General features: G+C 42.9%; 2 protein-coding genes across 8 annotated transcripts in view; one reads left to right on the top strand and one right to left on the bottom strand.

The window, feature by feature from the left end:
• dapk2a (death-associated protein kinase 2a) overlaps positions 1-21,854 on the top strand; it is a 127,782-nt gene that overhangs the window by 13,073 nt on the left and 92,855 nt on the right. The window lies entirely within an intron of this gene.
• Positions 1-21,854, bottom strand: part of LOC144091223 (multiple epidermal growth factor-like domains protein 11) — a 134,928-nt gene that overhangs the window by 105,557 nt on the left and 7,517 nt on the right. For 6 of the 7 annotated variants that reach the window (XM_077623429.1, XM_077623409.1, XM_077623446.1 and 3 more), the window contains exons 2-3: positions 6,299-6,450; positions 4,729-4,830 (exon numbers count right to left, since the gene is read on the bottom strand). In XM_077623429.1, coding sequence (XP_077479555.1) covers positions 4,729-4,830; positions 6,299-6,405 — 209 coding nt within the window. In that variant the 5' untranslated portion in view covers positions 6,406-6,450. The remainder of the gene's footprint in view (positions 1-4,728; positions 4,831-6,298; positions 6,451-21,854) is intronic. The other variant, XM_077623401.1, reaches the window with a different exon arrangement.

The raw sequence follows: 21,854 nt of genomic DNA, 5'->3' as shown, positions 1-21,854 counted from the left end.
CCTTGCTCCTCGATTCCCATTGTTTTCCCTAATCCGGTTTGGTTTCATGTTTCGTTTCACAAGTCCTTTTTATTTTGTACGGTCCCTCCTAAGTTATTAAAGTTTCGTTATGAGCACCATTTGCCTCGTCCTCACCTGCTTTTCCGCGACTGGGTCCTAATCCCTCCTACCTCGCCTCGACGTCTCCCGTGGACGTAACAGAACGATCCGACCACATGGACCCAGCGGGAATCCACCGACGCTCGCGCCGACGCCAGCCACCCAGCTCAAACCACCGATAACCCGCCCCATCGCTCACTCCGTCGCTCCTGGCTACAAGCACAACTAAGTGAGAATACCCAAATTCCGACGCCCCTGTTCATCGCCCGAGTTATCTGGATTCGAACTCCAGATATTCTTTTCCTCAATGGAGGGAGAATCCCCAGCCTCCATCGGCCCCGGTCGAACGCCTCAGCTATCTCGGTTTGGACTCAAGATTTTTCTGATTGTGAGGATGACCGGGAGCTAATTGATTTGTGGGCTGGAGATTCGGACTCGGACTGTGATTCCCTCAGCCGATTCGGACTTCGATACACTCCCCCGGAGGACGTTGGACCCGACTTCTTCTATGATTACTCCTACCTGGATTACCCCAACCAGGATTCGCCGTGTCGGCTGGCCATCTACAATGGACCACCACGTGGCGGCCGGCGGGGAGGCTCAGGTAGTAGTTTCGAACACCGCCCGTCTTGTCTTTGTGCGGAGGCGCAGCAGCGAGGTTTTTCCCCGTGTTGGCTGGCCATCTACAATGGGCCATCTACAATGGGCCACCACGTGGCAGCCGGCGTGCTGCGCCGTCCTCCCGGAGGAGGCGGCGAGCGCCGCAGGGAGAAGCGGAAGGAGGGGCTGGACGCTCGAGCCCCTGAACAAGCTCCTTGCTCTACCTCGCCCGTCCAAGCTCCTCGCTCGACCTCGCCCAAACAAGCTCCTTGCTCGACCTCGCCCGTCCAAGCTCCTCACATGACCCCTCCCGTCCAAGCTTCCCGTATACCCGTGCCGAAGCCACACACAAGACTCCCTGTGCCGGCTGGACCGCCAGTCGCACCCGTGCCGAAGCCACGCACAAGACTCCCTGTGCCGGCTGGACTGCCAGTCGCACCCGTGCTGAAGCCACGCACAAGACTCCCCGTGCCGGCTGGACCGCCAGTCGCACCCGTGCCGAAGCCACGCACAATTTTCCATGTGCTGGCTGGGCCGCCAGTCTCACCCGTGCCGAAGCCACGCACAAGATTCCCCGTGCCGGCTGGGCCGCCAGTCGCACCCGTGCCGAAGCCATGCACAATATTCCCCGTGCCGGCTGGGCCGCCAGTCACAGCCGTGCCGAACCCACGAACCAGGTTTCCAGTGCCGGATGGGCCGCATGGTCGCACCCGTGTCGAAGCCACGAACCAGGGTTTCCGTACAGGCTGGCCCGCCTAGTTCCTGCCCGCCTAGTTCCTGCCCGCCTAGTTCCTGCCCGCCTAGTTCCTGCCCGCCTGGTTCCTGCCCGCCAGCTTCCTGCCCGCCAAGTTCCTGCCCGCCCATAAACGGCGGCGACTCGCCGGGCCCCCTGGACGCGGGGGTCGGCGGCAGCGACTCTCCGGGCCCCCTGGACGAGTGGGTCGGCGACTCTCCGGGCCCCCTGGACGAGTGGGTCGGCGACTCTCCAGGCCCCCTGGACGAGGGGGTCGGCGGCGGCGACTCTCCGGACCCCCTGGACGAGGGGGTCAGCGGCGGCGACTCTCCGGGTCCCCTGGACGAGTGGGTCGGCGACTCTCCGGGCCCCCTGGACGAGTGGGTCGGCAACTCTCCGGGTCCCCTGGATGAGGGAGTTGGCGGTGGCGACTCTCCGGGCCCCCTGGACAAGAGGGTCGGCGGCAGCGACGCTCCGGGCCCCTTGGACGAGAGGGTCGGCGGCGGCCACTCTCCGGGCCCCCTGGACGAGGGGGTCGGCAGCCCCCCGAGCAGCCTGGGTAAGGTGCCCGACGACTTTTCTAAAATTCTGGTGTCTGTTAAGGGCGGGGGGTTTGACCATCACTTAAAGGGCCAGAGCCGATTCCCGCCGTACCGGCCATTCCCACTCCTCTCAAAATGCTGGCGCGGACGCCCGCCGGATTGGCCACTCCGACGCCTTGTCACCGGCTGGCGCGGACGCCCGCCAGACCGGCCACTCCCACGCCACGTCACCGGCCGGCGCGGACGCCCGCCGATCTGGCCACTCCCACGCCTCGTCTCGGCCCAGACGCCTGCCGGATCGGCCACTCCCACGCCTCGTCTCGGGCCGGTGCGGACGGCCGCCGGACCGGCCACTCCCTCGCCTCGTCACGGGCCGGCACGGACGCCCGCCGGACCGTTCACTTCCCTGCCTCGTCACGGGCTGGTGCGGACGCCCGCCCCCCCCGGACGATGTTAAAGTTTCGTTATGAGCACCATTTGCCTCGTCCTCACCTGCTTCCCCGCGACTGGATCCTAATCCCTCCTACCTCGCCTCGACGTCTCCCGTGGACGTAACAGGCGTGATAAACCTACTTGTCGATTGGCTATCTTCAGATACCCTGTTGGCCTTCCATTGGCTCGGAATGGTGGCTTTCATGATGACTTCTGTGTGCCTTCAACCTTCGCTTGTCATAGTGTTCTAACACACTGTTTCACGAGTGTGCAACTTGCTTTATTCTTAGTTTTTTTAACATGACATGGGCCCCAAGGAAGTTAGTCCCAGTGTGAGTGAAAAGAAGCAGAAGACTCTGTTATCCAAGTTCTCAGGTCAAAATCGTGCTATCGCCCCCGACGCATCCCCTGTGCATTTTAGGAAAATTATGAAGATTTGTCAAAGGCAAATGTTGTTGGATCGATATTTCACTAGAAATAACACAATTTTAAGTTGTTAAGTTGTCTGCGTGTGCACGTGTGTTTTCTCAGCTGCCAAACATTTGCCTCCTCCTACCTCACCTACACCAACTTCACTTGAGTGGCCACTTGCCCTACCACCCCACTGGAAAATGTCTTTATATGTCTCATTCATTTTATTAGCTTAATAAATAATTTGCTCTTTTATGTCTTTTTCACATATTTCATAAAAAGGCTGATAATTATGTAATCATAATTGTAGAGGTAACCTCAACAATAAGTATGCAGTATTAAAACCTTGAATAACCAAACATATCTTCAGGCATCACAAAGTAACACTTACCAACATCTCTCTACGAGCTTGTCACCGTTCTATGTCGTCTAATCACTCAAACTGTGCATGTGCAGTGTGAGGGCTTTCGACCTCCACCCCTATACCAGGCCACCAATCAGTACTGCTAAATAATTCTACCTTTTTGTTGCTTCCTGTTTGTTGCTAACTATATAAATTCACAAAGAAAGTAATGTTTCCATGTGCAATTTTAATTTATTACATGTGTAATAATTTTTTGTTAATTCGGTGTAAAATAATTCCAATACTTTGGTATTTTCCGCTTTGCTTTTGAATGAAATGTTTGGCAATCATATTTTATAAAAGGGTTATTTAAAAGCTATGTTTTACCATGTCTTCCGACCAAATGTCAAAATCACATCTGGTACTGTGGATCTTGTGTTTTTGGCCTTTTGTCATAATTGATCTGTTCTTTAAAAACATAACTTTTGAGGTTAGAGTTTTCCACACAGGAAGTCATAATTTTGAAATGCCAAGCCTGTATATTGAAGGAAGTTATGTATTATTACTTGCAATACACTAAGCGTAAACAAGAAATGTAATACAGCAAAAATAAATTAGAAATTTGACCCATTTTAAAATGTCATATATAAATGATACAATTATATATCTTTGGAAAAGACAAAAATTACTTACTTAAGCCGCTTTTGTCAGACAAAAAAATGATGACTGAATCGAGGGTACGGCTTATATGCGCATAAAAACACGACATGCACGACAATGCAAGTTGACGACGTCATCATGGAGTGGCGCCGTGATGTCATGACGCAAGACAATGCAGCCGATACAGTAATTTATTTCAAAATAGAGAAAAGATAAACAGATAAAACGCTAAACATCATTTATTTTGACGTCTATGAATTAAATTCAAGAAAATGTTCGTATCTTGCATAAAATGTGAAAAAACTCACGTTCCCGTCACTGAGCGGCTTATACGCGAGAAATTGTAAAATTCAACAATTTCAACAAAAGCCAATTTTAAGGGTGCGGCTTATCCGCGTCGGTGGCTTATATGCAAGTCAATACGGTAAATGATCAAGTGAGTCATTCCTTTGCACTCAAGCTGATGTTTTCTGAATTTTAACCCTCTTAAGTTCAATGACTCAGCTCTTAGCTGAAGGATCTTGACTGGTGGCTATAAAGCTTAATGTGATCATTAGGCCAATACTATGCTGACAGTCCTTCATTAAAATGACCACATCAGAAATAACTGAACTGCCAAGTGTTAGGTAGACGGTGAACATCTGCTTGTCACATTCTGTTACTGCCTTGCATAACTGAATTATAAATCCAGCATCAAGCAACAGGAGAGATATGAAATCCTATGATTATGTGTGGTCACTTGATGTACACTAATTCTGGCAGAAAAGGTTTAGACATGCTTATTTTAAATCGTGACGTACATACAGTATGTTACCCAACCCTCACATTTCCTGCCTGTAATGCTGAAAGATATACAAGTAACAGGGGCTAATTAATAGAACACAATTTTTACATTAATCTGTGCATACCTGTGTCTTGTGCATTTGAACCAGTTGAGAATGTCTGTACAGTGAGTATAGTAGACTTGGTCGAATGGATGTGCGTAAGACTCTTGCACGGTAACTGCGTAACTAGAATCAGAAAATACAGGATGTATGAGAGAAAGTAAACCTTTCTCAAAAAAATAAAAAGTTATTAACTATCACATGATTAAAAGAGCTTTGTACGCACCTAAAATTTAAATAAAAAGCATTCGCCAATTGAGTATTTTGAGTTTTTATAAAGAATGAACACTGGAAAAAAGAACAAAAATGTATCAAAAACTAAAAGGATTTCTCATAAATTGAAATAAAATGAAATTCTCAGTCTCCTTGGGAGGGGACAAAACTAAAGGCAGTGCGTATTTCCATTTTCAAGTCAAAGAATGTTCTATTGGGATTTGATCCATCCTTTTTTGGTTTGATTGTTTATGAAAGCTTATTGAATTGTAAATTTTGATTGAAGAATCAGCACTATAACATTTTTAGAACTATATAAAATGTTGAATGAAAACAGCTTGTCAGGCAGATGTATCAAACTTAATCACTAAAGAACAAGATGGCATAGCTCAGGGTAACCTCAATTTTCAGCTGTTTGTATATCTGTTGGGAATTCATTAGTAGAATTGTTTGAAGATTTGCAAATTGTCCAAATGTTCCTTTTTCAACCTCTTAGTGGCAAATATTTCCTTATATCTTTTATATATGAATATTTACATGTTTTAGTTAAATAAATTAAATGCTTTGGAATGTTTTGTTTTATTTTACAAAATAAAAACGAAAAATTCAATAAGAGCTGACTTTCGGGCACAAGGCGGGGGGACAACACCCTGAATCAGTGCCCAGCCGATGGCACGAGGAGACAAACAACCATTCACACTCACACTCATACCTAGTGGCAATTAGGAGTGTCCAATCAGCCTACAATGCATGTCTCTGGAATGTGGGAGGAATCCAGAGTACTCGGAGAAAGCCCACGCAGAACATGCAAACTCCACACAAGTGGGCAGACCTGGATTTGAACCCACGACCCCAGAGGCTGACGTGCTAACCACTCATCCGCCCGGCCGTTTCTATGTTTATATATTTAAACATTTAAAACAGGATACAAACCAGTGAATATTTTCTTATCTTTTCTCTTACATTAGCATAAATTCCTCATAATTCTGATTAATTTTTTGAGGCCACAAATTTACAGTTCGAGTTCCTGACCGATAGGGCATTCTCCATCTTAAATGTTTTTATTCCTAGTGGTTACCACTTGCTTGGTGTCTTTGGAAAAATATATCGTTGCTAGAATAGGATCGGCCTAGTCTTCCTCCACAAGGTCATAACAGTACTGTGATTTCCGCACCAGCAGTGAGTAAGACTACTCAAGCAGTCACTTCATTGTGGAATTACAGTACAGTAGAGTAAACCTTTTTTTCCTTTTTTGTCTTGATTCCTAACAAACCTGGCCACTGAGATTTTATACAGGGATTTATGCATTCACTGCATTATTTGAAGTAGAGATTCATTTATTAAATCCTGTGCTGTATATCGGAGAGTTATAAAACCTGACCTCTCCCAGTGGCTGCACACGTTGGGATCATCTGGGTTCAGGAAAGTCCCAAGAGAGATGAGGTTGAGCCACAGCAGCACTTGAGCATAGACACCACAGACTCCCATTTTCTTTCTCTCTCTTTGGGAAGCAGAAGATGAAGATCAGGAAAACTGTACATACACAACAAATAAAACAACATTTGGAAAAACGCACATGCAAGGTGCAAAGTAGAACAACTAAACATGACTGTATTATATCAGTAATAAATTATGATTAAGTTCATGATATAAAGATGAGGAAAAGCATGAATGATTTTTTCTTATTTTCATTAATGCATCCTTAAATGGTTCAACATATATCATCCAGTTAGTACATAATGCCAAGTACTTCATGTAAACCTTCGAGACAGACTTTGCTGTGTTTTACATTTGTCATGTTCTGTAACCTACGCTGACTCTCTTTTCAGCAAATACTTAGGCAAAAAGAATAGGGGCGGTCCAAAATACCTGCGACATCTGCTACAATCAGCGGATTGTCGGAGTATTACTTGCCTTGCCCTTGCTTACCGCCGTGTAAGTATTTAGTCATCCACCAATTGTGCAAGTTCTCCTACTTGAAAAGATTAGAGAGGCCTCTAATTGTCGACATGGGTAAACCTCAACCATGAGAGACAGAATGTGAAAAAAAGGAGAGAATCACATTGTTTGGTTTTTAAAGAAACTATTTCCAAATTAGAGTGGAAAATAAGTCTTTGGTCACCTACAAACAAGCAAGATTTCTGGCTGTCAAAGAGGTCTAACTTCTTCTAACGAGGTCTAACGAGGTCTCCACTCGTTACCTGTATTAATAACATCTGTTTTAACTCATTATCGGTATAAAAAACACCTGTCCACAACCTCAGTCTCTCACACTCCAAACTCCGCTATGGCCAAGACCAAAGAGCTGTCGAAGGACACCAGGGACAAATTGTACACCTGAACCAAGCTGGGAAGACTGAATCTGCAATAGGTAAAATGCTTGGTGTAAAGAAATCAACAGTGGGAGCAATTATTAGAAGAAGAAAAATTTTCTCTCTCCAAGATGGCGCCGTCACGCGGAAGCCAGTGGCAGTAGCTCTGTCCACTCTTATTTGTTTTTCATGTTTTACAGCCCTTCTATCTTTTTTTAAAATTACATTTTGATATTTCTTAATACATTCCTTTTTACTTTACTTTGTACTTTATACTTTTTACTTTAATGTGTTTACAACTTTCTATGTTCTGTTAGCCTGGCTTCTTTCTGCCACTTCTTTTTTTGAACCATCAGCCATGCCTACGCTGTCATACACATGGGACTAGCTGTTACAATACGCAGCAGAAGGAGCAACACCTCAATTACCGCTGGAAATTCGGAGCTGGACAAAAGTGCCGGGAGAAGAAGCAACGCTTCTGACCAACCATTCCATCATGGGAGAAGATGGAAGAGCTGTCGGCGCTTACCAGGCCGGAAGCAGAGTCCTGCTCTGCTGCTGTTGTCTTCAGCTCTAGACTACTGAGGAACTGTGCGGATAAGCTTGGAAGAGTGACTCTGCACATTCTCCCTCGGTCCCAGTCTGCAGAAGTTCCCCATCTTGTGTAAGACTTCCTGTGTGTGGTTCCAGTTTTGTCCAACTTTACAACGTCTTTTTGAGTCTGTATCCGTTTTTGCTACCGCAACCAAAATGGCGCCGTTCAAGTGGCACCCGGCGGCAATAGCTCCGTCCACTCTTGCTCGTTTTTGTGTTTTTGCTGTTTTTCTGTCTTAAGGATTTGACTTGGTGATTCTTAATGATCCCGTTTACTTTGATTTGCTTTGTACTTTGTGCTTTTGCTTTGTTGTTATGTCTAATCACCCTCTGCTACTGTCACAATGAAATTTCCCAAATATGGGATGAATAAAAATATCCAATCCAATCCAAAGACCACTGATAATCTCCCTCGATCTGGGGCTCCATGCAAGATCTCAACCCGTGGCGTCAAAATGATAACAAGAACGGTGAGCAAAAATTCCAGAACCACACTGGGAACCTAGTGAATGACCTGCAGAGAGCTGGGACCACAGTATCAAAGACTACTGTCAGTAACACAATGTGCCGCCAGGGACTCAAATCCTGCACTGCCAGACGTGTCCCCCTGCTGAAGCCAGTAAACATCCAGGCCCGTCTGCGGTTCACTAGAGAGCATTCGGATGATCCAGAAGAGGACTGGGAGAATGTGTTATGGTCAGATGAAACCAAAATAGAACGTTTTGGTAGAAACACAGGTCTTCGTTTGGAGGAGAAAGAATACTGAATTGCATCCGAAGAACACCATACCCACTGTGAAGCATGGGGGTGGAAACAACATGCTTTGGGGCTGTTTATCCTGCAAAGGGACCAGGACGACTGATCTGTGTAAAGGAAAGAATGAATGGAGCCATGTATTAAGAGATTTTGAGTGAAAATCTCCTTCCATCAGCAAGGACAATGAAGATGAGACGTGGCTGGGTCTTTCAGCATGACAATGATCCCAAACACATAGAGATGGGCTGATGGGCTGATGGGCAGATGGGCGGGTGGGCGGATGGGCAGATGGGCAGATGGACCAAAGAGCTGTCCAAAGACACCAGAGACAAAATTGTACACTTCCACAAAGCTGGGAATGGCTACAGAGGAATTGCAAAGCAGCTTGGTGATAAAAGGTCCACTGTTGGAGCAATCATTAGAAAATGGATGAAGCTAAACATGACGGTCAATCTCAATCGGTGCAGAGCTCTATGCCATATATCACTTCGTGGGGTCTCAATGATCCTAAGAAAGGTGAGGAATCAGCCCAGAACTATGCTCTGAAAAGAGTTGGGACGACTGTTTCCAAGGTGACTGTTGGTAATGGTACTCGGACAATTCGCCGAAAGACGTTTCGCCTACGGATGTTTGGCCGACAGACAGTTCGCCGAATGGACGTTTCGCTGAAACGGGGTTCGCGCGCTCGCCCCGCCCTCGGATCGTGTGTGTACATGTTTTTCAACCTCGGCCCGCGGGCCCTATACAGCCCGTTACAGATAACATTCATTTAGGAATAACAAGGGCATGTACTGCCCCCCGCTGGACATATTTCTAAATACAAGTACGTACTACAATGTGCTGCCAATTTTTTATATTTTTTATTTTATCCTTGCGTTTAAAGTAGTAGCCATTTGGAGATCACGCAGAACAGTACGTGACAGAAGAAATAGAGAAAATAAAGTAGTAGTAACAGTAAGTACTACTGTAATGAAATTGTAAATCCAGAAATCCTACTCCAGAAAACTTACACCAGCATAGAAAACGTTGAGATTAATATTTAATTAAGGTTCTCAGCAAATCATTGTGAATATATATTTCCTAAAATAATGGGAAATTATTTAAAATTAAACTAGAAGTACAAGTGTGTTCCATGGCATTTTCAGGTATTGTTCTCTAAGCCCTCTAGTCTGTCCAAGGCACTTAGAATTTCACATAAGTCTTCTAGTGTTGTTTTTTCTCAGTGACAGACATCAATCCCCAGCTTTGATAAATTAAATTGCGTGTCCGAATGGCTACTACTTTAAACGCAACGATAAAATAAAAAATATAAAAAATTGGCAGCACATTGTAGTACGTACTTGTATTTAGAAATATGTCCAGCGGGGGGCAGTACATGCCCTTGTTATTCCTAAATGAATGTTATCGGTAACGGGCCGTATATGGCCCGTGGGCCGAGGTTGAAAAACTGTCCGTCGGCCAAACGTCCGTCGACCAAACGTCTTTCGGCAAATCGTCCAGTCACGGTTGGTAATAGACTACGACAACATGGTTTGAAATCATGCACGGCCCGAAAGGCTCCCCTGCTTAAACCAGCACATGTCATAGTCTGTCTTAAGATTGCCAATGACCATTTGGGAGAGTAATGGGGGAAGATTTTGTGGTCAGATGAGACCAAAATAGGACTTTTTGGTCATAATTCCACTAACCCTGTTTGGAGGAAGAAGAATGATGAGCACCATCCCAAGAACACCAGCTGCTGTGAATCATGGGGGTGGTAGAATCATGCTTTAGGAGTCTTTTTTCTGCACAGGACGTCTGCACGGTATTAAGGAGAGGATGACTGGGTCCATGTATTGTGAGATTTTTGGGACCAGCCTCCTTCCCTCAGTTTGAACATGAACATGGGTGGTGCCTGGGTATTCCAACATGACAATGACCCAAAGCACACAGCCAGGAAAACCAAGGGTTGGCTCCGTAAGAAGCATTTCAAAGTTCTAGCATGCCCTAGCCAGTCTCCAGATCTAAACCCAATAGAAAATCTTGGGAGGCAGATCAAATTCTGTGTTTCTCAGTGACAGCCCAGAAACCTGACTGATCTGTGTGCAAGAGTTGGTCAAAATCACTTCTGCAATATGTACAAACCTGTCGAAAAAGTACAGGAAATGTTTGACCTCTGAATTTCCATCCTTCACCACTTTGCGGCTTCAGTACATCACATTTTCTTATATTAAGTATTCAAATAAAAAATGTTCATAAAAATGCTAAAATTCATACTAAAACTCGCAAGCAGGAGACAATTCCCTGTCTTCCACTTGACGCCCCGAAAAATGGCAGAAGACAGGGGACTGTCACTCAACTCAGCACAAAATGAATGAATGAATGAATGCATTTCTTTTTTTTTTATATACCGAAGTGACTGTAGTCTCTAAAAACAAACCAATAGAACCTATAATGGCAATAACTGAACCAGAACTTTTAATGAATCTTAAACAAACACTCCAGTTTCATTATCAATGCTAATCCACCCTTTTTACCCACAATGTGCCACCAAAGAGCCACTAAGATCTTAATGCAATGTCTAACTACCAGAGCCTGGCTAAACACCGAGCTTTATTGAGGAGCTGAAAGCTTCATTGACCAATTCGCTCCCCTGTGGCCCCGATGTGGTCCATAATGATGGACAACACTATTTTGCTGACAAAGCAGGCTTATTGGTTGGCCTCTCTGGGCTCTTTGGGGTACACAGAATTATCATGCAGCTTCCTGTGACTCAAATAAGTTAATGGGGATGGAAAAACAGAACCAGATAATATTTTAAAGGTACTACAAAAATGGGTCAACATTCAAGAGTTGACAAGACATTGTGTTTTAGCAGCGGGCGGAAAAGATACAAGAGAATTGATTAATACATAAAATGTTTCATCAAAGACATTTTACCCTACTTCAAATCTTTGGAGAGGTAAATTCTAAATTAACCAACAGTCCTGTCAAACAGGTATATTTCCCACTCGCGCTGGGAGTGATTACATCCTAAATGTATATACAGTTGTGGTCAAAAGTTTACATACACTTGTGAAGAACATAATGTCATGGCTCTCGTGAGTTTCCAGTTATTTCTGCAACTCTGATTTTTCTCTGATAGAGTGATTGGAACAGATACTTCTTTGTCACAAAAAACATTCATGAAGTTTGGTTCTTTTATGACTTTATTATGGGTTAACAGAAAAAATGTGTGTGCATCATTTTCGGAATATTTTGAAGGGAATACAAAAGCAAACAACCCTCGATAGGTTGCATCTGAAAGTCAGGGTGGAGGCGGGGCAAATAGAGCCAACACGGGAGAAGAAAGGTATCAAAATTTAAGACAAAATTAGAATTAAGTTTAGTGTAAGGTTAGATTAAACTTATTTTTGAGTGTGTCTGCATCGTAATCCAAGTGTATTTAAATTTGTTTATGTTATGTTACGAGTACGTTGCCGTGCAAAAAGTTTTGTCTTTGTCACCTTGACGTCTTTTTATGTGCATAAAAGCCGCACCCTCGATTCAGTCCTCATTTTTTAGTCCGACAAATGCGGCTTATATGCGAGTAAATAGGGTATGTGTTTATAAATACATGAAAATCATCTCTTTTCGGGAATACTTTAATGTAATGTTAAGTCTTTTTTAACCCTCTTTTTGCATTAATTCTTGACAAAAAGACAAACCAATGGCTGCCCCAAAACAAGAGATCACTATAATCACCAATGAAACTCCCTAAAATCCTCCTTAAAAAAAGGAAGACTTTGGGTTAAAAGGCTGCCCCCCTTCTCTTTCTTTAGGAAACTTAGACAAGAGCTGTGATAAAGTGTATGTATTCTGTGATCTTTTGAAATTTCTATGAATGGGTTTCGTGAGCTAGTTTATGGTGTAAAAGAACAAGAGAGAAGTCGACCTGCCCTATGAAAACACCACTTTGGGGTGTGTCAAAACAATTCATTAATTTAATAATTTTAATTTCCCTTTGTTTTTATAAAATGTCCTTCTCTATTACTATTTATTGACTAATTATTGTTGAATTTTTATTATGAAACCAAATGAGCATTATCAACATAAAAATAAATAGACTTCCAGCTTATTCTACAAAATCTATCGAGTAGGAGTATAAAACTCATCATTTGAATAATTGACTTGATTTCCGTGGTCTGATATTTTATTGAGGTTAACGCATGAATAAGAATCCCCCACTCATTCCAAATTATTTCAGTGTTAACTAATGCATATTCTGCGAAAGGACTAATCATTATACAATGCTGTGTAATGAGTCGAAACCACATAATGGTTAATTTTCAGTTTGAAAACACTTGAACGGGGTTGGCGTCCTCACCACATTAATAGTTCATGTGGCCCGACTACATCCAGAAATAAGGGTGCTCTGTTTTCTTTGCTTACAAATCTGAGCGTATGACCCACGTGGACTGCGAATCCAAATGCACAGCGGGTAAGTGAGCTAAGACTGACAGCTTGGTGATCAAACATGGTGAATCTTTTTACTGCCGAGTTCATGAAAAACTCCATTGACATTCAAAACTTCATTAAAGTGATGAAATCTCTGGAAGAAACGGCAGGACATGAGACAGTGCAAGACATGCACCACCACCGCGGCTCAACACATCAAAAGTATTTTTTCTTTGTTAGGCACGGTTATTGAAATCTGAATCCACATGCCAGATTTGAATGGCATTTATGTCTTATAGAGCAGTCAGATATACTGTAAGAAGGCAAAGACCTTCAGTTTTTCTTAAGTTCCCTTAGAGCAAACAACTGATGCAAACCTGGGACACCTCAGTCCGCACTTTTCTCCTGAGAGTCCCATTATGTCAGCTGCGTAATTCATGAGTGAAGTTTGTCAGGCAGTCAAGGTGCTTTTTTTAAGCTCTTGTGCAACTAACATAAATTATACACTGTAATTTGTCAGGCAGGCTGGACCCTCCACCCACCTTTTTATTGATTAAAGGCCTAAGAATGGTGCTGATTAAGCACAGGGCATTTTGAGATCAATTCAGCCTGTATCTCAGTCTGTGTAGACTTGTATGTATCCATGAACATTTTGTGCCAGGAAATAACACTTACTGTATTTTCTCGCATATTGACCCTCTCCGCGTATAAGCCGTACCCTTAAAATTGCCTTAAAATCGTAGAATTTTACAATTTCTCTCGTATAAGACGACCCCTGATTCACAATTTTTACCTCCATATTCATGGTTTTAAAAGAGAGTAGGGAAAATCTTGAGAAAAATCATCGCACGTGGTATTTCTTAGATACTGCATGAATCGAAAGGATCGTCTGCTGGATTACAGATTCCGAAAAGGTGTTCCTTGCACATAGACAAATTCAAAAAGGAAGTCATGTGAGCTGGACAACCAGGAAGTATGTCCGTAGCACTCTATTTTTCACCAAGTTTCTGGGTGCAATAATAGTATGAGATACACGTTACGCAGGTATCAAGGCTGATATTTTAATGTTTGACCGCGAGACCTTCAATCAGCTTTAACAACTATGGGGATGTGCTGACATGATAAACACTACGGACGCATGTATCAAGGCTACTTGCATCTGGCCAGTCAGAGCAGGTTTAACCACGGAAAGATGGCGGCGCCCTGAGTGAGCAATGGCAGGCACAAGTAAGTGAGTTTTTTCACGCTTTATGCAAGATACGGTTTATTATAAATTGTATAGTACAATGGCTATATTAAATGATTCAGGTTGATAAACAGAGTATAAAGTATTTGTAATTTCAATTTTCTTTACAAGGCTATACTTATCGGCTGCATTGTCTTGCGTTGTGGTGTTTTGTCTTTGTCACCTTGCAGTTTCGTGCATGTCTAGTCAAATTAGTGCGCAAATAAGCTGTACCCTCATCATTTTGAGCGACAAATACGTGCGAGAAACTACGGTATCTATCATCTAGACCTGTAGGTCTACCTTTAAAAGCAGTCGTTGGCCATAAATAATTGGTAGAAAATTATTGCAGGCAGTATATTGCCATAAATATATTTTCAATTGGGCTTTCACAATGTAAATATATTTGTTTATGCTGAAAAATTATCAGTTATTTGTCGACGAACCCAAATTATTTCCAATAATTTTCCTCTGCCATTTTCCGTAGCATGCGAGAAATTCGCAAATGCACAAAAAACACACCTGCACGCACATGGCTCGCATTTCTCCATACATTCAAGGTCAAATGCTGTGTGCGCTGTGCACAGTCCATGCACGTGCGCACACGCCAGAATTTCATGTGCATGCGTAATCCGCGTGATCACAATGCGGCTAATTATTGGTCGGGACACTTAGAGCTAGTTGATTGGCTCATGCATTTCCCCACGTTGACCGCACGCTTTGAGCTGTGCACCACTAATTGCGAATGTTATCTATACTCAACATTGAGTCGAGATCAATGTTCCCTCTAATTTTTCGTTGGTCTGAGCAGAAAGTCAACCTCCCTGAGCGCACCGAGTACCAGTGTGAGCGACATCATCGGTACTCGGATGATTCGCCTAAAGACGTTTCGCCGACGGACGTTTGACAGACGGGCAGGTCGCCGAATGAACGTTCGGCGGAACGTCCATTCGGCGACCTGTCCGTCTGTCAAACGTCCGTCGGCGAAACGTCTTTAGGCGAATCATCCGGTCACGACATCATCATTGCTCGCTATGGGCACACCAGTATCACACCTGCCACAAGCAGGTGCATGTCAATGTTCCCTCTAATTTTTCATGTAAAACATGCTGTAAAACACGAAAAACATAAGTGGACAGAGCTACTGCCACTGGCTGCCGCTTAAACGGCGCCATCATGGGGTAAAAAAAAAAAAAAAAAAAAAAAAAAAAAAAAAAAAGCCGATTTTTTTTTTTTTTTTTTTACTGTGCGCCATATGATTGCTGCTGCGCAGAGAAGACGAGAGTAGTGCGCAATTGCGCACGCGCGCAGCTTAGAGGGAACACTGGTCGAGATGTCAAAGAAGAACGAAGCGCTGTTGAGACTCCATTTTGCGATCGCGAGTTTGTCTCTCGTATCGTATCATCTAATGATCCTTTGGAAGGTTCCCCATAGTTCTGTATTTTTTCATATAAATCTACAACCGCAAACCCAAAAAACGCATTTTTTTTCTGGATTTCGGACGGGAACTTCTGGGTTGTAGTCCCAGGGGTCATCAAGATTTGATTTTTGGGGTTTAAATCTATTTTTCCCATTAAAAAATAATAACAATTTATTCATGCTAAGCGCCAATATAATTTTCGCCCAATTATTGAAATATATTATGATTAATTCCGTACAGTGGCGTATCGAGGAATTTTGTGCCCCGGAGCAAGTTCTAGAAGGTGCACCCCCTCAATGTCAGAACTCAATTATAAAGGTAGCCAAATGTGATAAATTTCCTTGAAACTTAGCGAGTTAGACACCAATATTCATTTGTAAATTTGCAAAATATTAAAAACTGGATTTAGAAATATATTGCAATAATTTTCAATTATTGATTTCTATGGCGAAAATTTAAATATATTTATTTTCTGCGGCCTAAATTAAAATATATTTATTTTGGGAGACAAATATATTTCTGACACAATATATTTCTTTCCAGATCCTGTTTAAAAGTCCAGCACCTGTTTGAGGACATTAGCTGAAAAAGAGAGACCTGTCCACGCCATACAATCAATAAGAGTCAAACTTCTAAAATGGCCAAGAGCTGTCCAAAGACACACGCTTGGTGAAGGTGGGGGACACCCTGAATCAGTAGCCACCCAATCTTAGAGCACAGGCAGACAAACAAGGATTCACACACACTCATACTTAGTGGCAATTTAGAGTGTTCAACCAGCCTAACCCGCATGTTTTTGGGATGTGGGAGTAAACCGGAGTACCCCGAGAAAACCCACACAAGCCTGCGGAGAACATGAAAACTCCACACAGTGAGGACCGACCTGGGATCGAACACTCAGCCCCAGAACTGTGGGGTAAACGCGGTAACCACTCCCACACCGAGCTGCCTAAAGAAAAAAATGGCAGTTAATATTTTTTATTCATCTATCTTCCTCTATCTTATCCTCACGAAAGTCTGAGGGTGCTGGAGTCTATCCCAGTCCCAGCTACAATGGGCAGTAGGCAGATTACACTTTGAAAGGTTTCCCAGCCAATCGCATGGGTACAATGAGACAAACAATTATTCTCACACCGTCGTACACCTAGGATAGGTTTACTGGGTTCAATCAGCCTACAATGCAAGTTTTTAAGATGTGGGCGAAAACCAAAGTATCCGGAGCACACAGAGAATATGCAAATTACACAAAGGAAGGCCCTCGATCTTACCGCTAGTGTATGCGACAGGCATGTGTAAATATTTTACCTAAAATGAAGCAAATAGCAGTTGTTTTTAAATTATTATACTCTATCTTGAAGTACAATGAAAACACAAGTAAAATAGAAACCACAAACGAGAGAAAAATATGGAAAGATTGAATTATTAGCATAGCTATGATGTTCCAGTGTGGCTCCCAGCTAGTGAATCTGACAGGCGTGTGTAAATATTTTACCTAAAATGAGGCAAATAGCAGTTGTTTTAAAAATTATTATACTCTATCTTCAAGTACAATGAAAACACAAGTAAAATAGAAACCACAAACGAGAGAAAAAGATGGAAAGATTGAATTATTAGCGTAGCTATGATGTTCCAGTGTGACTCCGTAAACCCATTTTGTTTCGTATATTTATGATTGCTCCAACGTTATTGTATCTCCTTTTGTCATATGTACTGTCTTACGTAGCTATATTTAGGTGTATGTCAGCTCAGTTAGGACCCTGACAGATTATTTGTTGAGATATCAATGACGGGGCGTCAGGGCCTTCGAGGCCTTCTCTGCTGGCCTAAGAAATATCTGAATCATATGTATTATTATTCCAAATGGTCTGTTAGCTTCCTTTCATTGCTTTTCCCCCTGGTTGCACTGCTTCCAGATGTGTTTTCATATTGAAGCATTTAACCAATCACATTTCAGCCATTATTTGTTGCCAGGATCAGAAATCTGCCTCAAAGCCTTCACAATCAGTTCTGCGGGCTCTGCGGCATTAAACAAGACTGTTGCTTTTACCCAATCAGATTTCGAGTTGGCAACCCCACAATGTTTTTTTGCAGGCATTGCCATTTTGCTGGCTTGGGGATACGTCATTGCTTTCACCAACTATTATTGGCTAGCTATAGAGTAGGCGGGCCAAAGCCAGAGTGAGGCAGCCAGACTAGCAAACTCCACCCACAATGGCAGACGCAGGAAAACAAATGGATTTGTTTGCAGATTTGCTCACAAAGCTATTTTCCAGACGGACTTTTCCAGAAAAAATGGACATCATTAAGAAAGGGTGGTCAACTCCGAAGCTAGCAAGCCTGTTACAGCCGGGAAAAGGGTGTGTGCGCCACTTTCAGTGTGCTAACTCCAAAGAGCTACCAAACTGTATTTGGAGTGAACTGCACAAGCAAATATATTGTTGTGTTGATTTAAAGCCATTTTCAAGACGGACTATGGCGAAAATATGACAGGACAGGCTCGACTTTCATCATTAGCTTCGATGGCGATAGAAAAGAAGGAAGAAAGAAAGGAGGATGGATATTGTGTACAGTTAAAAATGATTTTTGGTGAGTAAAATATGGCTATATTCCTAAATAATATTTCAATTGTGGGCCCGGTTCTGATATCTGAAAAGCTCCAGTGTTTGTATTTAAGCTCCAGTGTTTGTATTTAATCACTAAATGCTGCTAGGAAGTGGATTTTACCCCATTTTACCCCAGTTTAATTTTTACCGTTTCGCCATTGACGTCCATAGCTGTCTTTTCCCGGGAAAAATCACCCCCCTGGCCTGGTTGTAATGTCTCAAAAGCTTCAGTATTTGTATTCAATCAATAAATGCTGCTAGGAAGTGGATTTTACCTCATTTTAGTGCATTTTTTTGCCGTTTCACGTATGGACGTATCGACGTTCATCGCTGTCTTTTTACCGGGGAAATGATACTCCGGGCCCGGTTCTGATGTCTAAAAAGCTCCAGTATTTGTATTTAATCAATAAATGCTGTTTTCGGCTGGATTCTACCCCATTTTCGGGCAATGTTTGCCCGTACGCCATTGACGTTCATCCCTGTCTTTTTCCAGGAAAATCACCCCCCTGGCCTGGTTTTAATGTCTGAAAAGCTCCCGTTTTTGTATTTAATCATGAAATGCTGCTAGGAAGTGGATTTTACCCCATTTTTGTGCATTGATTTATTGATTATTTTTTATGAGGGTTGGATTGATACATTGAAGCCGCTACAAGAAAATGCACGGACCGCCACTGTGAGATGTATTGGCAGTGATGAATGCCTGGTCAGTTATTGGGCCTGTCAAACACAAACAGGAATGGAATCAGTTCATACAATGAGCATGACCTGCTCTACTCAATTTAGTATCAGCCACAATAATCTGTCCAGCCCCTCGGACAGCGGTGGTCAAGTCCGGTCCTCGAGAGCCACTATCCGGTCTGTTTTCCATGTCTCCCTCCACCAGCACACCTGAATCAAATAATCTGGATCGGTATCTAGCTTCTGGACAGCTTGTGGAGGGAGACATGGAAAAACAGACCGGATGGCGGCTCTCGAGGACCGGACTTGGCCACCCTTGCCCTAGGTTAAGGAAATCAGTCAAACCCGGTTTATGAAACAGACAGCTCCATCTGAAGACCTAGTACAAAGGAGAAAAGTCCTGAGGTATCCATTCCAGTTAGTATAATTTGTGCTTGGTTGTTATGTGTGTTTGTACCTCAGAAATAACGTGCAATGTTATATTCTAAGTCAACAACAGGATAAATACTCTAGTAAAAATAAATAGATAAAAACACAGCTGCTTTCTTGTTTTGCAACCACATCTGATATAATGCCGTTTCATTTATCTCCCAAGGCATACACTGTAACAGACGATATAATAATACAGTCAATGGCTATTACATTTTAAACATCTCCATTTCATTCAATTTTATTATTTTTAGTGTATCATGGATGGTGGCCCACCAACATTCAAGACCAATGGTGAGGTTTGTGTGTCCCAATGAGGCTAGAAGCTATGTTGTCTGGGATTTTGAGCCTCTGGCAGGGTCACCCATGCTAAACAGGTTTAAGGTGAGGGACCTCCTATGATGAAAAATAGGGATGCTAATCTAAATGTCAATATCTTTACCAATTTTGCAGTGCCACTTTAAGAATGCCAAAAAACTGTGGAATATAAATGATGCAATATTAAAAAGGATAAATTTCTCTCATAATAAGTATAGACTTTCTATACTTATTATGAGAGAAATTGCATTGTGTGTGTGCACAACAACATGATACCATGTCACATGATGTCTAACACTCAACAAGTCTTAATTTCACAGTTTTTCCACACCAAAAGAAACACTTAAAGGGGAGGGAGTTATGAAACATGTTTATTGCAGGGTTCTGCCATCAAAGAAGACCTTACAGGTAACAGAGAATGTATTCAATCCATCCATCTCTACATACTGGGAAGCACGCTGTCATTTTGTTTGAACTGTTCTCTCTTGTTTACAAACAACTACAGTGGTCACTTTAGTAGTGATTGACTGTTATGGGGTTTTCACCACCGATACGCAAAGCAGGAGGGAAACAGAGGAGAGGCGTGGCTGCTTCTGAGCCGAAATAACACAGTCGAATTAAACACTTTTTTTTTAAATGGCGGCGTCAGGCGGCAGCCAGTGGCAGTTTTTGTGTTTTACAGCCTTTCTAGCTTTTTTTATTACATTTTTATATTTCTTAATACATTCCTTTTTACTTTACTTTGTACTTTATAGCTTTTACTTTAATGTTTTACAACTTTCTTTGTTCTGTTAGCTTGGTTTCTTTCTGCTAGTTCTTTTTTGGAACCATTCAGCCATGCCTACGCTGTCACACACATGGGACTAGCTGTTACAATACGCAGCAGAAGGAGCAACACCTCAGTGCCGCCGGAGTTTTGGAGCTGGACAAAAGTGCTGTGAGAAGAAGCGACGCTTCAGACCAATCATTCCATCTATTATCATGGGGAAAGTGAGATCCCTCCCCGATAAGATGGAAGAGCTGTCGGCGCTTTCCCGGTCGGAAACGGAGTATCTGAAGTGTTGTACTCTGTTGCTGTTGATTCTTCAGCTCCAGACTACTGAGGGACTGTGCAGATAAGCTTGGAAGAGTGATTCTCCATATTTTCAACCTCAGTCTCAGTCTGCAGAAGTTCCCCGCCTTGTGGAAGACTTCCTGTGTTTGGTTCCAGTTTTATCTAACTCTACAATGTATTTTTCTTGTGTCTGTATCCGTTTTTGCTACTGCAACCAAGATGGCGCCGCTCAAGTGGCAGCTGGTAGCGGTAGCTCCGTCCGCTCTTGCTCGTTTTGTGTTTTTGGTGCTTTTCTATCTTTTTTAACTGCATTTTAATATTTCTTAATGCTTACCATATACTTTGCCTTTTACTTTGTGCTTTTTGCTTTGTTGTTTTGCGACCTTGGCGACTCGACCCCACCCAGTCGCGTGGCTTGGTCTGTGCTTGCTACTTTCTTGCTACTGCAATCAAGGAAATTTCCCGAATATGGGATGAAATAAAGTTCCAATTCAATCCAAAAAAGGCCGATGCGATATACGGCACACGTCCAAATATCGGCCGGACCAATTATTGGTCGATCACTGACCTCTGCTTAAGAATGCTTCTACATATTTTTTTATGTTTAAAACTCTTTGATATGCAAATTACTGTTCCAATATATCAAAACAAGATCCAGGTATTAAGTTATTATCGCCAAAACCTAAATACATTTCCTGTATCTGCTATTTTATTTTGAAAATGGATTTTATAAATGGATGTAGCCATAGAAGTTGTTCCTAAATATTTGAAATAGCTACTTTCGAAAAACATTCAATATGATTATAGATTAAAAGCAATATATAAAATAAGCTCGACGATTGGCTGACCACGCATTCAGGGTGTCCCCCGCCTGGTGTCCATAGCTGATTGGTTCAAGAGCAGGGTGTTGTCTGCGTTTCTTTGGAAGACATTTTGGTCTGCTCCTTGAACAAAATAAGCAGTATAAAAAATGTAGTTTAAAAGTTACAATCATGAGGACTCTTTATACAATGTCACTGTCTCACAGTTAACAACACTTGCTGATTCAAGTTCCAGCTCCCTGTATAACTAACTGGCTGCAGCTTTATTGGTTTAGGTGACCAAATACTCAACTCCAGTCTGCAGATGTGTC

This window comes from Stigmatopora argus, chromosome 2 (genome assembly GCF_051989625.1).
Source record: "Stigmatopora argus isolate UIUO_Sarg chromosome 2, RoL_Sarg_1.0, whole genome shotgun sequence".
Taxonomy (NCBI): Eukaryota; Metazoa; Chordata; class Actinopteri; order Syngnathiformes; family Syngnathidae; genus Stigmatopora; species Stigmatopora argus.
The sequence above is the reverse complement of the archived record's forward strand: the minus strand, read 5'-3'. Positions and strand labels throughout refer to the sequence as shown.